Consider the following 21,337-nt stretch of genomic DNA (forward strand, 5'->3'; position numbering starts at 1 on the left):
AGTTTGTTTGCTTTTCCGGATGTAATTAAGGGCTTCTCAAGCCTATGTTTGTGTTTCCTTTGAGGTCACATTTACCCTGTCAGACTCAGTAATGGCTATATCGCCTAACATTTACGTTTATGGCATTTGGCAGATGTCTTTGTCTAGAGTGACTAAAAGAAGTTGCTAGAAGTTTCCATCAAAAAATACTTCCTGATACTGGTTCACTAGGTAACAGATTAAGAGTATTATCAGTGTAATAAGAATAGCACACAGACAACACAAGTTTTAAGTTCTTCAGGAAGATGTAGATGTAAACTGAAGATAGCAGTGACTCAGCTGTTAAAGGAAGTTCATCCCACCACCTCGATGCCAGAGCAGAATCTTGATGCATGCCTTCCTTGTACCCTGAGATACAGTGGGATCAGTGGAGCGGTGCTGGAGGATCGAAGAGAGCGTGGTGCAGTGCGGGTGTGATAAGTGCTTTGTGGTAAGTGGATGCTGTTCTGCTTGTGATTTTGTAGGCAGTGTGTTAAACCTCCAGGAAGACAGTGGATGGATTGAAGAAAAGCCAGGGTAATAAGCATGGGCTGGAAAGGTGTTAAACCGAATTATCAGGCTGAGCATAGTTTAAACATGACAACACACCTGCACAGAGCATAGACCTCCAGAGGCAGCAGAGTATTTTAAACCCTGGGAGTCTGGAGTGAGTGTGACTGTGATGTCATCCTCTTCATGGGGGCTGTGTGTGTGTGTGTGTGTGTGTTAGCTGTCTTCTTCCATATGCTGGTGTGTAATGAATTTGATGTAACACTTAAGGCATAGTGTAATGGTTGGATTGGGCTACAGCGAGACCCGCCCATGCTTTCCCTGGCTTTCTGACTGTGAAACAGAAACTCACAGCTAGTTAGGGCATGTCTGTATGAGCTGCTAGTTTTTGTTTTGCCTAGTCATAACTGGTCTGATCCTCTTCTGAACCACTTCAAATAAATGGATGCCACTTTAAAAATGAGTTTAATACCTATGTAATTACAAATGAGCTAGATATGCATTGAAAGAACACTTAAGTTTCTTGACAGTTCTAATAGAGTTCTCTTTCTCTTTCTCTTTCTCTTTCTCTCTCTCTCTCTCTCTCTCTCTCTCTCTCCTTACTCTAGTTCAAACAGTCAGTACATTTATCATTTAATTCGAATGAAATCCTCCTCAATTTCTTACAAAAGATGATATCCTGCAGCTACAACTTAATACACAACAAGATTTCTCATGCATCTCTTCTTTTTTTTTCTGTCATGGGCGTAACGGTGTGGGAATAGCACTGTTCAAATGGTAATCATTAAAACATGCAGTTGTGAAAAGGCATGCAGTTATAGAGAAATAATCAGTGACAGGGCGGTGCGATACCTTAGCATCCCAAAGTTGATTCTTTTCCAATATCTGCACATCCAAAGTGCTCTGATACCACAGCAGGTTGCCACTGATTACAATTTTCTATCTATTGATTCAATTTATTATTGAACTATGGTTTTTTTTCCAGCTTAGAAATGCATCTAATGGTGTGGAATTTCTGGGAAACCGGTTTTATTCCTGATATCACTTACTTTGTGGCAGCTAAAAACAAAGTCATTTCCTCACTAGACTCTTTTTTAAAATCTCTTTATTCTTCAATATATATAAATAATTGTAACAGAGAAGCCAGGAAGAAATATTCTTGTAGTGGAAAACGCATACATCTTAAACAAACATCTCCTCACAGAAAGCTTCACCGTATCCACACATACATAGATACTGTGTCTTTAACCTTAAAGTATGTAGTGTAACATGAACAACCCATGAATGAGTTGTTGATATAGAAACGATAATGTTTTAGAATGAGTGCATTGATATAAAACTGTGGTTTGAATCAGAGCCTGAATTAGAGAATTAGAAATTCAACATGTGGTATAAATTGTCCTATAGTGCTCTCAACATTTATGTAATGCAAATAGATAATGTTAAAAAGTTTCTACTACACGTCACCATAACCAAGGCATCAAATCTTCAAAATATCTTTTGTTCTAGGTTATTTTTTAACAGGACACTTTGTATTAAAGATGAATACATTTATAAATGCAGTTTTGCAGCTCATTTGAATAAGGGAATAGATTTCAGAATAAATACAAGCATTTCACTATGAATCAGAGTGAAACAATATCCCATCACTGTGATCATTTTCATCATTATGACATGCTTTAATTGATATTCACTTGCAGGTTATAAAATGCTGCAGACTTTTTCAGTGGTCACATTATAGTTGCATGATGTTTATGTGCATCTACACAAGAAATAAAGTCAGTGAATACAATGGGACCTAAAAGCTGCTCTGTTAAACAAATCCATATCTGGATCCTCTGTAATGAAGTAGTTTGTTTGTATGCTAATTAATGCCATCGGTGCTAATGGGTGAAAGAGCTCGCGCTGATTTGATTAGATTCCACTTTAAAACTTTTCCTGGAAGGAAAAAAAGAAGAAGATCGGCCTGGCTAGTGACGTCATCTCGATTCGTTATCTGATTGGTCGAGAGTCAGCTCGCGCATTGCTCACTCAGTCCCTCTCTCACGCTTGTTCAGTGCAGGTCAGAAGTTGGTGTGAAGAGGAGGTGTGTCGCGTGTGATGATCAATATTATCTCCTTATATCCGACGTTTCTTAAAGGATGCCGTAAGTCTTGTTTCGATCGAGTTTAAGAGTCAGAAACCCGAGACGCTGCTTTATCTCTGCGGAAAAGTAAACGGACGAGTTTGACATGTGAACAAGTTAAGTAATGCCTCTTGGATGAGAAAGTTGCGGCATTACCACAATAAAGTCGTGTGAAGTGCGACATTACTCCACTCCAGGAGCGCCTCGCGGATGTCACCGTTTCGTGAGAACCAGTAAAACCAGCTGGGCTGAAGAGTTTCACTGCTTTCTCGAGTTTGAGCACCCGGCCATGGCAGGAGGAAGCAGTTCAGCCATGAAGACTTTAGAGGAGCTGACTCTGGACTCGGGCTACGGAGCCGGGGATTCGTGCAAGTCTCTCAGTCTGTCCTCCTGCAGGTCCAACTCCCAGGCGCTGACGAGCGCACCGCACCGCGGCAACTGGTGGTACTTTTCTGGCTCCATGAACAGCCGGAATAACAGCTGGGATACAGTGAACACGGCGCTCAACGAGGACCCCGAGGACATCTTCTCTAAGTGCCCGCGCTTACCGGAGCTCGAGGAGTTCCCGTGGACGGAGGAGGACGTGGGGAAAGTGCTGCGCAGTGTGGCCGGGGAGAGCGCGGTGTTTTCGGGAGAAGCCGTGCGCAGGCTGTCGGTGTTGATGCGCCGCGCGCTGATCCGTATAGCTCGTGAAGCGCAGCGGCTCAGTGTTATGCACTGTCGATGCACGCGCTTCGAAGTGCAGAGCGCCATCCGGTTGGTGCTGAGCTGGGCGCTGGCGGAGCACTGTGTAGCGGCCACGGTCAGGGCCATCTCCCTGTACGACATGAGCACCGGAGAGCTGCTGCGCAAGGGCAAGTCGGCGCGCTGCGGACTCAAGCTATCCGTGGGCCGCTTCTTCCGCTGGATGGTGGACACTCGGGTTTCGGTACGCGTGCACGAGTACGCGGCGATTAGCCTGAGCGCGTGCATCGAGGCGCTCGTGGAAGAGGTGGGCGCGCGCGTGTTGTTGGCTGAGCGGCAGCATGGTGCGTGCGCGGACGCCGCGTCCACAGGGGGACGCATCACGCTCGAGGCTCTGGACGGAGTTGTTAATAATGACGCTGAACTCTGGGGGGTCCTGCAGCCCTACGAGCATCTCATCTGTGGGAAAAACGCAAACGGTGAGCATCAACTTCCTTTTATAAATAATAATAATAAAACAGATTGTAGATTTATGCACTTTATATCACATACACTTACTGTCTATGCCCAAGCACAATTTTTTCACCCATGTTTTCCATCCATCAGTGGAAATGTGCCAACATGGGCCACCATTAACCAGATATTATTAGTTTGATGGATCATTCTTAGGACTGCAGAGATATGAGCTAGTGTGAGTGTATCAATCCCAGCAACACTGATGCAGTATCACTTCTAGTTTGAAAAAGTCCACCAACAGCAAAAAAAAGAAAAAATCCATCCAAAAAGAGTGTTGTGTTCAGAACCTGACAGTGATGGAGTATAGATACACTGTGCAAGATCTATAAGCTCTATAAGTGTCTATCATCCTATACACTCAGATTTAAACTACACACACTACAATGTCAGCATCCAGAAAATGGTCCAGCACCAAATACAATTTGTTGTCCCATTCCAGTGGTGTACAAGTGGGCTGAAAGATGCCTTATACAATACAGTACAGTGAAAGTCTTTATATATACACCACCATTTTAGGAAGTTTTATGTAGCAGGTACAGGTAAGGGCCTTGCTCAAGGGCCCAACAGAAGTGGCTAACAGATTAAAAACAGAAACTTATTCTCCTTGTGAACGGCTTTAAAACTATTCCTGTTCTGCTTTTAAAGAAAGATAAAAGCTACCACTGCCCTGATGACAGGTCTCACTCTCTTCACATAGACCGGTGCAGACTTGCTCACTTCCAGCTGTAGGTCCACTTCCCATCTCCTCACATGGCCTACTGCAGTTAACATGTGTCAGTGTTTTGTTTTGTTTTTTTTCCCTGCATAGGTTTCCTCAGACATACAATAGTGCTTTGTTTCCATCTTAGGCTGCACAAGTAACAAAAATAAACCCAGATTTTCTGTATTAGTGTGTATACGTGAAGGAGGTTAAGCCGTGAGGTCAACTTAATGATGTATTATAACATAACAAATTTGGCATGGAGTCACTGAAGTTGTTTAGATCTGGTCTTCATTCTGCAAAAAGTACTTTTCGGCACGAAGAGTGCAGGGTTCAAACACTGTTTCACATGCTGCCAACAGTCACCTTGGGTCCATCTGCAAACAGCATGCAAAGATCAATGCTTTTAGCTGGGCTTAGTCAGTAAAGTGCTGAACACACACACACACACACACACCTTCCATTGTGATCAATGGACATCCATTTTGCTCATCAATTGTACTCCATAAAGTAAAGTTTGACGCAAGTGCTTCAGCGATGCAGAGTCAGAATCTTCTTGTTCATTCCATTCATTACATTCAAGCACTATTCACTTCCAAAACACTCACAAGCTGTCATGACCTGCTATTGGTTGGACCAAGGTCTTTGAGATTTTTATTAATGCCAGAGATTTTTATGATACGCTGCCATGGTAACTGATTCTCCTTCCAGCAATGTCCTTGCTGCAGTTTTTCATTTGGATTGTTCGTTCACGAGAACGGGCACCGCTCTCGTTTTCACTCCTCTCTCATGTATGTAGCACATCTGGTAGTGTTTAAGACAGAACTAACTTTTCAGTCTCCAGGCCTGCTGTCCCCCCGCCCCCTCTCCTACGCTAACTCTTATATTTACTTAAGTTTCTCCTTCTCTGGAGCACTTTGCATGAACACACAATGATAACAAGGGTTCTTGTGGACCAGCCTGCACCATTTCAGCCTCCACCACAGAGATTTTTATCTGGGCTTCTTTCTCAGAGCTAATTGCTCTTGATGTTTATGACAGTACTGAGTAAACAGTGCTCATCTATTGATCTATTGGTTTTGGATATTTTTATATCATTGTTATGTGAGCAACGCCCTGTATCTTTCAGTCTTCTAGGCTTTCAGATGAAAGATTTTAAACTCCATCCTTTTTCATCTGTGGCATAAGAATGTCTGGCAGTTCTCTCGCTCCATGGCCTGACTGAAGGAAAAACCCAGGCTCCTAAAAATACATTTCCAGGCCTGGATTATTGTTGAATATGTTGAAAAAGCAGCTCTGTGCACTTGTGTTTTGGACCCGGGGTCGGATTTTTTATATAGCTGCGGGTCTGAGATGGCAGAGACAACGAAAGCACCAATTTGCACGGCCAATGGCACTGTTTACACGTTTCCTGTCCAAGCCGAGCCGAAGTCCCAGCTGTGTAAGCAGCACAGGCCTCTAATGGCCACGGAGCTGAAACAACACCGACCAAGATAGCTGTGTATTAGATTAGAGTTAGTATGTTGTGATATGTCAATTTTTAAAGCATGTCGGATTTTCTTGAATCCGTTTTGCCGTACAGGAGAGTATTTGTTTATGGTTGCTCTATGATATCATGTGTTCTTATCTGCACGGGTCTCCTCCCTTGTGATAAGCCGGCACTGAGTTATTTGATGGTGTATCTGAAGAACAGGGCTTCATGTGCTGAGGACGGGTGGATACATGGAGCTGCACACGTCCGTCTAAAGTGTCTAAAATAGAACATATGGACAAAGGAAAACAAAAACAGCAAGAGGTTGAATATTTTCAAGACCAAAAAAATCAACCTTTTAAATTCCAGGTTTATTACTCACTTATTTGTCTCTTTGAATATCGCACTGTGAAACTAATAGGGAGCTAATGTGAAACTAATATAATAAACTAAAAAGAGTTTGTAGTTACTAGCGTGAAGAATAGAAATCTGGACCCATGTGCGCTGGGAGTTGTAGTGCATATTGAATGCTTCAAATGCGATTAAAATATCCAAAGTAACAAAAAAAATCTGTTAGGAACTGTTTCTGTGTCCCTGACTGGTGCATTATGGGTGTTTTTAATTCCTGCATCACACTGCACATTGCTGTATTGCATTAGGGCTGCTTCATGTGTGCGCTGTATTTTTTTCAGCATGCTTTTAAACATGGATAAAAATGCCACAACTCAGAAAATAGTGCACTATGTAGTGACTTTGATCACGATGTGAAGCTCACTTTTTGTTTATGACACCCCGGCTCTTGATGAAATCCTGAGACATCTCATAGTCTTGATCGGGAGCTTGTTAGAAACGGTCCAGCTGCCTGGATGTGGCCTGCACGTGGCCAGCATGTGGTGTCTGGACTCGGCCTGGATACCACTCTGCTCCAGCTATTGCAACTCTTTTCTAATTCCAGCACTTTGCCTATCACTATGACAACCCAGACAGGAATGGACAGGAAGTCAAAGCCTCTTTGGAACGATGGCCAACAATGGCACACTTCAGGGCAAATCCTAGCATGGTGAAAAGGCTTATTATCTGTTTTATCCTTTTTTTTCCCTCACCAACGGAAATGAGAAAAAAGAGTGTGATGGAGAAATAATTGAGATTTTCTTCGCATAGTTTTCCTCCTGGCTCATACTGCATGGAATAAGGAATGCAGGAGATTATGGAATGCATGAGATTGGGAATCCCAGTGTACAGACAATTGACAAATTAAAGAAAAAACACAGATTTCTTAGTAAGATATTTGGCCACCACGAGCCACCAGAATTCACCTTGGAATTGATTCTGCAAGTCTCTGGAGCTGGACTGGATGAATGACCTCAGTTCTTTTGAGATATTCTCTGTAATGATGGTGGGAGGGAGCTCTGTTAAACACAACACTAAGATTTCCCATAGGCGCTGAAGTGAGTTGGGATTTGGTCATCGCAATACTCATAGCATATGATTCACATCATTTTCCTCATCTTCAAACCAGTGAGTGAGGCCTCGTGCTTGCCGAAAGGGACAGGTTCATCCTGTTTAAGGTCACTCCCATCAGGATAGAAATGTTTCATCATAGAATAAAGACGATCAGTCAGAAGAACTCTGTATTGATTCGCAGTGGCAGCGGTATTAAACCGAACTAGCAAAACGTCTCTGACGCCATAACAGAGCCACTCAGGTTTCATTCATTTGTCACCCATCTGTATCTATGAACCATTCCTCTGAGCACACGGCTTGGCAGAAATCCATGGATAGTCTGAAAGGCTTTGTAGCTTTATATGGATGATTGGTGTCTCCTAGGATATAGATTATAGAGTAGAAATAATGAATAAAATCAGATATATCAAAGGTATGTTGCACTAAATAATCAGTTTTCTTCTTATTCTATTAGTGAGACAGTAATGACCTAGGTTAATAACTCTTGATATTTCAACCAATCTTTATTAAAACTGGGAGCTCTGTATCTGTCCACTGTGTGTTCTGTTCAGCGAGTTCTCCTTCCACACTTTTTATTCATGACCTGAACTTTCAAACTCAACATGTCTATACGACATACTATCTTTCCAAATCTTCCGCCATAATTATACTAGCAACAAACACGACTTTTCATTATTCATACTTTTCGGATCTTTGACGCTTGACCCAGCAGAACCTTTTCTGTCTGCTGCTGTTAAACCCCCCCCCCGTGGTACAGATGAATTATTGTCATCTTTAAGTAGCCATTTCCGACTGTAGCCCTGAGCTGTTCAGATGCTGGAACCGAGGGGCGCTTGCACAAAGCAGAAGCAGATTGCCTAACACAGATATCTTCAGTGTAATTGCCTCTTGCTTGGTGTTATTATAATCTGCCTTCCTTTTTTTTTTTCAGGAACACTGCAATGATGAAATCATCTATTTTCCATGGTGTAGTTGTGAAATGTTCAGTGAAAACATGCTCTTAGGCAGAGAGTTTCTCGTCACCTCGGACATCTTTCAAGAATTGTCAAAATAACAACTCTGTTGTTGACATCTTTAAAATTCCCCTGCAAAGCTCGACTGGTCAAATGCAGCAGAAGCACAGAACAGCAAAACACACACACACACTAAATATACAGTGCCATTTACAGCGTTCAAATCCACAAATGCACAAAGCCTCAGCGCCTTAAACCATACTGGTTTGAGCGAGATACTGGCTTCTGAAAGCAGTAATCACACGCCAGAGTCCATTTGTCTAAATGCATTTTGTTGCATTTGCTTTTAAGATGACGAGGTTCCTAGAGACAAATGAATCTGAATGAAAGTTTAATGAAGACAGAAACACATTCGGCGCTTCAGCTCTAAAGGCTTTTTTTATGAGTCTTGGTTTCTCCTGTAAGTCCTGTCATTGGTGGATGACTCTCAGTAGGAATAGAAAGATAGCCAGGAGCCTTGCTTCAGACTGCACAAGCTGCAGCATATCCAATCCAATCCATGTTCAGTCTGAGCACACAGATGGAGTGCTTTACAGACAACACGACAAGATCTGCTTCACTTTGGCCCTGGAACCGTGTGAGTTTGAAGTTTGAGATTAATAAGTGCACAGACGCTCTAAGCCAGACTGTTGGCTTGTGTAACTGATGTCCATATTTTTGCTCTATTAGGTCTCATAAATCAAACTGGGTTTTTTTCCCCCACTCTGATTTTCTGCTTTATTGGAGCAGAATGCAAAGTTGTATGTTGTGATAGTTTCTCATGTAGCTATGATTTTTCTTCTTAACTGTCTCTTTCAGTGGTATTGAAAAATCCAGTCCCAAAATATTAAAGTGAATAGGGATTCTAACGCTTAACCAATGAGTTATTTATACAATCTGAAGTGATTATAGCTTAATGTCGCTTCTTTTGACTAAGACACATGTGAATTTAATGCAGGGAGAATAAACACATACGCTGTATGACCAAAAGTATGTGGACATCTGACCGTGTGCTTTATCAACATCCCACTCCAGATTCAGTTCTCTCTTTGCTGTAATAATAAGCTCCACTCCTTCAGGAAGGCTTTACATTAGAGTTTGGAGTGTATGTTGTGGAGATTCGTGTTTGTTCAGCCGCAAGAGCATTTGTGAGATCAGGCACTTTTTACACAGTTATGTTGAGTGCAGTCAGTGTTCCAGTTCATCCTAAAGGTGTCCAGTGGAGTTGAGGTCAGAGCTGTGTGCAGGACGCTCCAGGTCTTTCACTTTCACCAGCCTTAACACAGCATGTTCTCATGAAGGTTCCACTAAAGAGAAATTGTGATGTTAGACCATACAGAGACATTCTAGACAACTGTGCCTCTGACTTTGTGGCAATAGTTTGAAAAAGAACCACAAAGTGGGCTTCTTTGTAGTTGGTTATTTAAAGCAAGCTATGTAGTCTGTTAGCTAATCAGATCCCAGATGGTAATTCTATGTAAGACTATGAAAACTCTTATCCGTTTCTGAGCTAATGTCTCAAGCGCAGTCTTTAGATTTAAAGAAATGCTTGTGATTGGAAAAACCACAACACAGGATCTGCTACCGAAGCTGCAATGGCTTATGTTTAGAAATCTAGCGTCTCTGAGCTACAGATTTTTCCCATATATTTATTCCCATGTATTTATTCTGCGTCTTATTCTTATTCCGCTTAAATGTGTTTATTTGAGTAGACGTTTCTCTAAAACACTCCAGGCTGTGATCCGATAGCTGACTCTCCTTGGTTTATTTACACAAATAGACTGTTAAGGACCAGAATAATACAGATTTTGGCATAGTGGCAAGATGTGTGATCTAGTGGTGGGCAATTCTATATTGTCTATAGTAGAGAATATAACCATAATATATTGGTTTGATGAGAAACTGCCAGTAACAGTAGTGTGGAAATTAAAATCCCTTGTGAAAAAACAAAACGCAAGGATAATTTTATTTAAATTTGACAAAAAATGTTTTTAGAGGAAACATTTTGCATTTATGAATAATAAATAAATAATAATAATAATAATAATAATAATAATAATAATAAATAATTATACGAAATAAAATATAAAATAAATAAACTAATGAGAATAATAATGATTAGCAACACTGATATTAAGCAATAAATAACCCATTTATAATTCAATGAAAATTAATAATTAATAATAAATACCAAATTCTCTGTTTCCAGTCAAAATGTAATTTAAAAAAAAAAGAGTAAAAAATACTGACGTATTTGCAATATTTCACAAAGGTTTATTGCGACATAATTTATTATGATGTCAATAGTGTACTGTCATATTGCCTAACCTCACAATACTCTTTTCTAAAATATTACCATTTCCACTTCCTACAATATGATGTAAAGTGACCGGAACTGCCAGTTGAGGTATATGTGTACTTTTTCCCAGAATGGATAGAATAGATACAAGAACAACCTCAGGCTTTAAGCAAGCCTTAAAATATATATTTAATGATGTAACTATGTGTCAGAGTCTTACAGCTTGGTGAATAGTTATTCTGCACCAAGTCGCTGCTAGATGCTAGTGAGATGGTGAGAAATGTCTGCAGACGAGGTTTGTTTTGGTGGGAGATTTCAGACTGCGCATGCAGACAAAACAATCTGCTTACCTGATAATACAACCAAATCTACTTTCTGTGTACGACGCATTTACGTTTCTGGCCCTCTGGTCCAACTGCTTTCGTGCTGGCAGTTCTGCATTCCCACATTGCTCCAGCTTTGATGTGGAAGTCTGTGAGTAATTTGTGTCTCCACATTTGCATTGGAGAAGTCCAGGCATGTTTTGTCTGTGCCATCAGCGGAGATGAACTGGATGGGCTGGATCTTTTTTTCTGCAAGTGGCCTGGAAGCGATGAGAAAGATGATCTGTTTTCAGTGGAAAGACTTGAAATATCAGATTCTGGGTGCAGTTAAGCAGGTCCTTCCTTAAAGGCAGTCTGAAATCAATCTTTCTCTCTTTTTTTATCTTGTTAGTTCATATTGTACACAGCTCGTGAGTGTCAGTCAATTGAAAGGCATAATTAATATAATTATAACTGTATAAAATCAATTATCTATGTTGTATATATAAATTTAGAATTTAAAATGTTTCTAATTTTTGTCCGGTGTCAAAAATTAAACCTTTTCACTCCCAACTTAGTGTTTAGTTTTGTATCCTAAAACATAATTAGTAAGTACAGAGAGACTAATTGAAAAATGCTGTACATGCTGAACGGTCATGAGGTGTTGTGTGATGTTATAGGAATGTAATCCAGGACAGGGTGGGGTTATTGTAACAAAGTTACCCTGAAAGACCCTGAAGCAATTATTTCCATATAACAGCATGCCTCGAAGTATTTTATTCCACAGTCCATCCATTAAGCCATTTTTTGGGTTGCAGGGAACAGGGTCTCGGTGCACAAGGGATGGGGTACCAGTCCATTGCAGAATGCAATCACACAAACATACGCGCACACACACATACACACACATACACACACACACACACACACACATGCACATTTACACACTATGGACAATTTATAGATGCAAATCAGTCTACAATGCATTTTATGTGGACTGGGAAGGAGTACCCAAAGGAATCCCAAAACTCAAAAACCATGCAAGCAGCAGAGGCTGGAATCAAACCACCAACCCCAAGTCAAGTCAAGAAGCTTTTACTGGCATTTCAACCATATGTTACTGAAGCAGTACACAGAGAAATGAAACAGCATTTCTCCAGGACCATTGTGGTACATAAACAACACACAACTAAAGACATCAAGAGCCACATAAAGTGCATCAAAAGTGTAACAAAACACTACAGGACAGATACACAAAATACACAAAATAGCACTGACGGGTATACATCCTGTATATTATGTAATACAGTACAAAGGGCAAAAATAAGAGGTGCGAGGTACAGGTGCGAGGTAAACATGCTAAACCACTAAGCCACTTCGCTCTTATCTTATACATCTATAGTTACATTTAATGGCATGGAATGTCTGTAAGACCTGTTCATTCCTGTTGTCACTTACATTATAGCAGCAATAAACAGTCACTCCCTTCTCAGTCTCTTAAGAGGCAGAGTGTAATAATAAGATAAACATCTCAGGAAAACATGGACAGTTACAAAGTGCTGACGCTGGAAAGTGCGTCCATGAATGAGAAAAAAAGACATCTACGTGCAGAAGATTTCACCGTACTAAAGATTAGATATTTTTCAACACATTTCCACTGTCTGTTTATAATTCGGGTTAGATTACGTGGATCGTCCATCTTACAAGTCCCTGTGTATCAGCTGCTGGTAAAGAAACAAGCACCTTTCATTAAAATTACACTACAACTGCCACAGATTTACTTTTATATAAAATTAAGCCACAGACTTTTGCTCACTTTTCACAATATTCATTGATAAAACCAAAGTTCTACATTATTTCTTGCTTTCCACACAAACATGCCAGTTTTTGAAAGTAAAATGTTTCCATTTATCATTAGCTTTTATAGTTGAATTGATTTTTTTGGATCAAGGCTGTGCATATTGAAGCATCCATTAAAATCCCATTTCTATTGATTTATTATTGATCAGTGCAAATATCTGACTACAGCTACAGCCATATAGCTGACCTCTGACAACGGGCAGCATGCAGAAAGCCCGCCTGGTTGTTTATTGTTCATCGCAGCACCTGTTGTGAAGCGTGGAGATGTGTGTGAGGCTTAAGCTCTCCTGCGACGATGATAACGGTCTTAAGAGCAGCTCGTCTGCAACGGTAGCAATTACTGTGCGCGTTGAAGATGGAATGCACATGTGGCAAGGACATGTGCTTTGTATAAACATGGCCTGAACAGTTATTCTAAGAGCTCAAGCCTAATCCGTCTAGCACGCTTTCATTGCGAAGGATGGATATTTACGATAATTTGTGGTGCCATTAAATCTTTCCTCATCCACAGAGAACAATAAGAAGTTTTGATGGGCTCTTGGTCGCTTTCACACAGTCTGCTGATACAGAGCTAGTTTATCATTATACAAGTCATGTGTGTTTGGTGTATGGATTGCTTTGTTCTCTGCCCAAAGGCTAATTGGGCAAGGGGGCCTGGGACGGAGATGTGTGACTGGACACTTTTGTCCTCAGAGAGGAGAACATACTGTCTTTGTGGCTAGATCCATTCGCAAAGCCTTTACATCTGCCCCGTCGCTCATAATAGGGGTGTAGACTTAATAGCGGCCATCTGTAAGTGAAGCTCGGACAGAGACAAAGCCGCCATTATGATCTCTCCTTAATTAACTCTGTGTCATTAAAGAAAAGCAAAACTTTCTAAATGAAGCTGTGATCCGTTCAAGCTGTGAGCTGTTACTCATTCACACTTTGGCTTGCTACGTGTGACACAGCAGTTTGTTATGGGAGTCGGCTTGGTGGAGAAGAGAGGAGAAGAACACAGGAAATATTCCAGACAGCCGTCATTCGCATCGGGTAAAGGAAAGGAGGAAAGGAGAAGTTTATTGCTTTCTTATTACACATCACAAAAGTCACAGACATCTCGTGATAGTCATGTTATTTTTGTTTGTTAACTCATTCAATTATTCGTATTGGAGCATTATTCAGAAATCATTATAGATTTTTCACTAGAGAAGGAATAAAATACAATGAGGCATGCTATGACAAGAAAGCAATCAGCTGTAATGTTAACTTTTATGACCACTCAAGTCAATTTTCCACATTTCCACAGCAATGCAATGCGAATTTTTTATTAAAGAATGACACGTCATACTTTTTTTATCTGTTAATAGTTACTGTACATATCATTTGTGAAATGTCTATGAAACACGGTTCTGTTCACTGGTTATACCCAAAGTTGGAAACCCAAAGTTAATAAGAACTACAAATCCCCTGTCCTGAAGACTTCACCATGTAAGAAAACATCAAGTGGAGACCATAAATCCTAAACAAAGCAAAACCCCTTGCAGAAACCTTCACTATATCCTAACTATTATACGCATATTTGGGTGAAAAGATTCATGTGAAGCGTCCACAATACACGCCCCTGTAGTAAAGCTGTGACTATAGCAAAGATAACATATAGTAACCATGCACATTAAAATAAACCTGTCTATTAATGTACAATTCACGCTCTTATGGATAATTAATCAACACCATCTGACCAATCAGAATTCAACAGCCCTGTGGTATAAGCTATTGTTAAAATGTTATAAAACATTAATATAGGGTTTATAAACCTTAAGGGTTCTTTGTCAACCCCGAAGGAACTGTGAAAGAGTTTCCTCTATCAGAGTGAGTTCTAAGCAAAAACCACTGTGAACACAATGAGGACAGACCCACAGACAGAGCTGAATGAGTTAATTCTGTTATTTCCATCAGCAAATAGTCATTTCAGAAATAAAATATTTCAACGAGGTAAATGCTTCCGTATGATGAAGCCCCATGATTTTGCGATTTCTTGTGTCATTTCCTCATTTTCATGTGATATGAACTGCTTTACTCCACACCTCTCTGTTCATTAACATTTATGGGCCAGTTTAATGGAAAAACACTTTGGCACTCGGGTGTTTAACGGGGAATCGTTTCAGCAGGTATATAATCGTCCTCCAGCGCCTGCACTACAAAGCATCAGACCATAAATAACACTAATCTAGGCGTGACCAGAACAGAACCCTGTGGGTCACCAACACATGGATTGTTTTACGAGCACCTGCTGTGCTGTTTAACCGAAACACCGTACAATTTTTCCATTTTAACATCAACAATTAAGTGATGTAAAGCGTTATTCCAAAGACATTGTATTAATTATATTCATTTTAACTGATTATCACACTATCACACCTAGCCTTCACAGTGGGAATGACTGGATGAATAGCTTTCACTCCTGACTGCGGTGTCCTCCTTCCTCGTGCAGGTGCTCTGTGTATTATTACTGTTTTACTCTGGGCACCATTATGATCTCGGTTCTTTGCCATGTGTTTTATTCCTCTGTCTCTCTCACACGCAAAAACAGTAGTTAAGTCTGAGAAAAGTCTCTCTACTAAAGCATTTCTCATGCTGGGTAAACTCTACTGAGCACAGAAGTGTTGCCAAACCTCAGCCTCTGTCCATATACGAGTCTTGAATTGCCATCATCTCCGAGAGCAAGGCTGTAACAGCTGGAAGCTAAAAGCCAATTTGGATCGTCTCTATTGGGATCGACATCAAGCCCGAGCTCATACGGCATCGGTTCCTTTTTTTTTTTTAGGAGTCTTCACATAGCAGTTAATTGAACTTTTTACTAAGTGTGGATGGCATTCAGCGCTGTGAAAAGAGACGCCCAAGAGTCTCACTTTGAGTTTAATGTCTTGACAGGGCAGTGATAGATCATGCTGTGAAAATCAAATGGAAATGAATTAGCATCGTCATCCTCATGTAGCAGTCTGAACCAGTGCCACCTCATTGTATTGGAAAGGCAGCAACAGATTTGTTCTATGCACCCTGAGTTAGCGGTATAAAATTGATGAGTGCAGCAGCGTACTGAGATTTGTAACTAGGGCAGAGCATCCAGAACCTTCTCTTCACTCCTGGCCCGAAACACACATCCGAATGTTTCCCCCCGTGAGTGTATACGCAGCTCTTGGTTAGCGGTTCATGGACAGAGTGACCACAAGGAGCCTGTAACTCGTGGGAAAGCAGAGACAAGAAGACATTTTAGAGCATTTTTTCTGAAGCAAAATGATTTGGGAAGCAATCATTCAACACTGAAGGAGAAAGAAAATAAACTGTATCGTTTCTCTCTGAAGCTGAGTAGATAATTCTCACGCATTTGCAGATTTGGTACAAGTGTACTAGTGTGCATCCCTACGCTGTCAGTCTGGCAGTCAGAATAGCTGCCTCCTCCCGAAATAGTAGGGAGAGAAAAACAATTATCACCTCCCTATGCTTCAAATTCAATGGAGGAAAGCATGACGCACATGAGACGCTGAAACTTGCTCATACTTTCACACTGCATTATTATCACACTATACTGGCATGGGCTAAAATAAGGTGCTTCAACACAAATGCTAAGAATTATGCCAGGATTATTTCGAGCATAAAATTGGAAAATGCTAGACCCCGTCCTTGTAAAAACCGTGTAATATAAAGGAGCATGCATACTACGGCTATGTAGGAAATCTGCTCGACGTCCCCTGAGACTCCTCTGTTGTTGGAAGTCAGTAGGCACTAGGCTGTGCTCGTGGTTCTGTGGAGAAGTCTGGTGTTTGTTTAAGAGCGGCGAGCCCACGGCTAATGGGAGGGTGTCTGGCTCTGCTGTTCTCTAAGGTCACTGACAGGGGAATGAAGACAAATTTGACCCAGTGTGCTGGCCATGTGCACAGAAGCTGGTGATGGGGATAACGGATGGACGTTCACCCCGACCTCATTTTTAGACGTGTTTGGGTGGTGGTCTGAAAGCCATAGGAAGAATCACATTGCAGCAGATGCTGTGCGGTCACAGAGAAGTAGCAACACCTTGGAGTGATTAGCCATTCAGAGATGTTACTCTTTACTTTACATAAAAAGTGACAGTTACATAAGTAGTCAGTAAATCAGGGAGAATCTTAGTACTAAACGGTAGCAATCTGTTAGCCATTATTTAGTGATTATTGCAGTTTTGCCTGAGAAAGAACCATCTGACCTTTTCTTCACCCTGCACTGGTCGGGAAATGCCAACATTACAGTCATCTAAAAATGTCCAAGAGTCTCGGGATTTCACAGGCCTGTGTGCCTCCTTACGGCCTGCTTTTAGAGTTTTGTGGGAGGGCAGATGGAGAAGTTTTTAGGCGAAGCACCGAGCAGTCCCTCCCCAATTCCTTTTTTTTGCTTTTTCCATCTGGTCTGCACGTCTGAATAGGGTTCCTGTGGGTGGTCCCTGGGGCCGCTGGGCCAGAGGCTTCCTGTTGCCTTCAGGCCTGCTGCTTGCTGTCACTCCCTGATGTACTATGCCTTAGGGCTGAAAGGGTTTGATGGATGCTATAATGTGCAGCGATCAATAAGCTGTTTCTGAATTTCCTAATCCATAATCGATAATATTCATCATTTGTTCTTCCAGCTCTTTGTTGCAGACCGGTTTGCACCGGTCTGATCCTCTCCAGAGAGTTTCCATGCTGTCGAAGTATCCTTGAAGGGGTGTGGCTGGACACTGGTATCTGAATGACAGTGTTGTGTTTACACTGAGGGGGAGGACATGCGGATGGTACTATGCTCAGAGTATTGCTCGTGTTTTAAAGAAAAAGTTTCAAGGCGTCTGTACTTAAACAGCAGCTGAGTCCGTGGGGGAGGGACAAAGGAAAACCTCAGTGATGCAAACAATGTCTTGTAGAGTTGTGGAATTCTGGGACAGGTGTCTCATTCCCCAAGAGGAAGACATTCAAACAGGCAGTTAATGGGCCTGACTGAGATGTTTGCATGGCTCTTTTTTCTTTCCTAGAGTAAAAAAAGAAGCAGCAGGCTGTCGTCTGTGCCGACATGCCCTCTAGGTCTCGATCAGCATGGCATCTAAATGCTGTTTGTCCTGGAAGTCCTCCTGCAGGGACATGCTATTGAGATTCATGCAGGTTGGCATATTGACATGAGCATTCAGACTAAGCTGAATTTGTTACAGTTGCTCATTGTGCTATAAATCCAGTAGAAAGAAATGCCAATAATGGAAGGATTTGCACTCAGGAATTGGGGGATAACTTAAAGTAAACATTTCCACTGGCAGTGAGATGATTATTCATTGATAATTGTTCTGCTCACTATTTCCAGTGTAATGACAGTATTTGGATGTCTCAAATAGAAATTGCACATACTGTCTGAATTAGAGGAACCCACGATCAGAGGTTAGGGCTGAACACGTGTCTGGTGTGGCACACTGGGGAAAACAATGCAATCTGAGTAAATGAAAAGTGGGGTGGGCTACAACAAAGAAGCTTTGTTCTTCTGAATGCCTCAAGGTCCTTGTTTCCTCCTGATGACTGCAGTGGCGTAAGGGAGATTGGGTGTCTCATGAAGGTGTTAGGGTTAAAGGTCATGATGCAGCATTTTTCACATCTGCACGCCTCTGTGCACCGAGGACTGGAAACCATGACACCGTGTTTGAGTAGCTGTGTGTTTTCAGAGAAAAAACCTGTTTCTGTGCTCAGACTCCTCCACTTTCTCTCTGATGATCTCTGATTAGGGATTTATTAAAGCCAAATTTTATAAGGCGAACCCCTTGTGCCAAGCAGGTAAAAGCATAAATGAGATGGAAGGAAATCATTTGGGGGAAGAAAGGGTCTTTGTAATTACAGGCAGTATATTAGACACAGGGTAATTGGCTTGGGTATCACAGACACTCTGCCAGGAAAGTGAGGTTTGGGACTTTGCCTTCTACCAGGTTTTCCACTATAAAATGGAGGACAGCCACTCCAGCAATTCTAAGAAAACAGAATTGCACCAATCATTTCTTGATATCCGGATGATCGCTATGATCGTTCGGGGATTTTCTGTAGCTTAATGGCTTACGGGTACATTTGTATGATTAGAACATTTACCCAGAACATTCTGTGTTATTGATTTCATTTCTGTTTTATGCTTGATTATTTTCTCAGTGTGAGATGATAATTGCAAGAAAGACGCTTGAGAAAGGTTCCTTAAGTGTAAAGTATAAAATGCTGCTTGTTATTCTTAAAATAGCAGAAAACTGTGACAGTTATAAAACATTGTTAATATTATTATATGAGTCATAAGGAGTACGTTGGAAATGGTAATGGTCAGAAAAACTCCCTGATACATGATTACAGAGAAGAAAAACTCTATGATAAAAGAATCTGAGAGGAACTAGACTCAGAAAGAAACTTATTCTCTTCCAGTTTCTAAATCAATCCAGTATCTAGTTGAACAGTAAAGTTATGCTTAGTTGTACTGCGTGTGTTAAAAAGATGTCCAGTCGGGTCACACTGTGAGAACTGAGAAGTCTTTCTGATTACAGCAGCAGCTCTTAGATCCAAGTCTGCAGGATCCAGATGAGAAAATTCACTCAACTAAGGATGAGTCTTGAGCTTCACCTGTTTTGGGGATGACCAGATGTTTTGTATCACTGGAGACTGACCTTTTGAGCTGGAATAGAGGAAACAATAAACACAATGATGACTCACACATTAAGTCAGAAAAAAAGTCCCGATTCAAGGAAAATCCTAAAGACATTTCCTTTAAACAGAAACCATTTTGTTTTTTATATTACATGGGTGTCTACCCTACACGCCCCAAACAGCACATGCTAGATGTGTGTAAGAATAAAAACACATACATGTCACTATGCTCAGTTTCCATCCCATCAGCCTGTGGTCCGAGCTGCCTTACTTCCATCACTCAGAGTCCACTCTGAACAGCGGCTCGATTGTGCCCGTTCTCCATTAATGGATACGTTATGCTTTCAAGGTGACTAGCTTAGTGTTCTCCGCCCAGCGTGCTACATCAGACATGGTGTAGTGCAGCCGGTGGAAGTTTTCCTTCACTGCTGCTCTGAAGCCAGTTTTGTGGTTTCTCTCCTAATTGTAAAGGTTACGTAGTGGAGAAGGGAAGCTGGACTTCGATTAAAACAAAAAAGTCCTTCTGTCCTGAGAGGGGAAAGAGCGAGCAAATATTCCCACCACAACGAAAGTTTAAAAGGGCCACACAAACACGGCACGGCAGAAACGAAAATCTGCGTGTACGGTGTGTAATAGTGCTCTGTTTCTTAGGAGCCTGTACAAAAGGGGCTTGTTTTAAAGAAGTGTAAGTTGTTTGAAGTAAGTGAGAAGTGGAAATGGAGTTTGACAGGTTCCAGATTTACTCGAATTAACTAAACATTCTAGGTTATAATTTATGCGTTTTTAATCAAAAACATAATATCATTATTCCTATAACAACCATTCAAAACCAACAAAGTGTTCCCTCTGCAATAAATGTTTTTTTACTATACGTTTATATATAATGTGTATTATGTATATTAAATGATGCCATTTCTTGTTTTATGATTTCTTGCTTTAATGATGGTCCACTGATGTGCTTCAGAACATCGAACAGAACCTTTCCGGTCATCAGTCAAATCCACATTATGATTAATTAGTGTGAAGTGCACTTGTGAATGGAGCAGAGCCTGCTGGCTGACTTGCTAACGATAAGAGCTGCACTCATTAAGCCAGGCTAGATAAACACTGTTTTATTTTTAGCCACTGCTAAAAGGACCACCGCCCTCACCTACAGCCACAGCTGTTCATTTTAAAGTTATCACACACGCATTCCTGCTTGGCCTCTTGTCTCTATCTCTGAGAGGATGGGTGAAGAGGGTGTGAGCATTGAGCTGCCTTCTCTTAATGCTTCAGAGTGCCTGTCTATCAGTGATCACGTGCCAGTTTAAGACAGCGTGCTGTTAGCATACGTGTTAGGAAACATGCTTTCAGATTCCGTTAGAGTGAGCTATGTGTTAGTAAACATCTGGAGGGTGAATTACATTGTTCCTGATGCTGGTGTGGGTGTTGAACACGACCGGGTGTCTTAATCATGCTGTGAACAATCGGCTTCATAAAGGCAGGTCCTGTGTGACAGATCAGACTCTGAGGCGTTTGGGTTTGGCCTAATGAATGAATGATTTTGCTTTCACACACAGGCAGGTGGCCTTCCGACAAACCCACTCAGACATCAGAGCCGAGGGGTCTCCTGGGTCTTACAGGAGTAAGACCTTGCACTTAACACCCACTGATACATTCAGGAACAACAGGCGCATGTTAGACCAAACATAACACTGCTGCCAGACCAATTACGCTCCAAGAATGCACACTGTACAACGTGTGGCGTGAGCGAGTGCTGAG

General features: G+C 41.4%; 1 protein-coding gene across 1 annotated transcript in view; it reads left to right on the plus strand.

The window, feature by feature from the left end:
- Nucleotides 1-2,378: 2,378 nt before the first annotated feature.
- abtb2b (ankyrin repeat and BTB (POZ) domain containing 2b) overlaps nucleotides 2,379-21,337 on the plus strand; it is a 49,049-nt gene continuing 30,090 nt past the window's right edge. Inside the window, exon 1 of the mRNA XM_058408319.1 lies at nucleotides 2,379-3,816. Coding sequence (XP_058264302.1) covers nucleotides 2,943-3,816 — 874 coding nt within the window. The 5' untranslated portion in view covers nucleotides 2,379-2,942. The remainder of the gene's footprint in view (nucleotides 3,817-21,337) is intronic.

This window comes from Hemibagrus wyckioides, linkage group LG14 (genome assembly GCF_019097595.1).
Source record: "Hemibagrus wyckioides isolate EC202008001 linkage group LG14, SWU_Hwy_1.0, whole genome shotgun sequence".
Taxonomy (NCBI): domain Eukaryota; kingdom Metazoa; phylum Chordata; class Actinopteri; order Siluriformes; family Bagridae; genus Hemibagrus; species Hemibagrus wyckioides.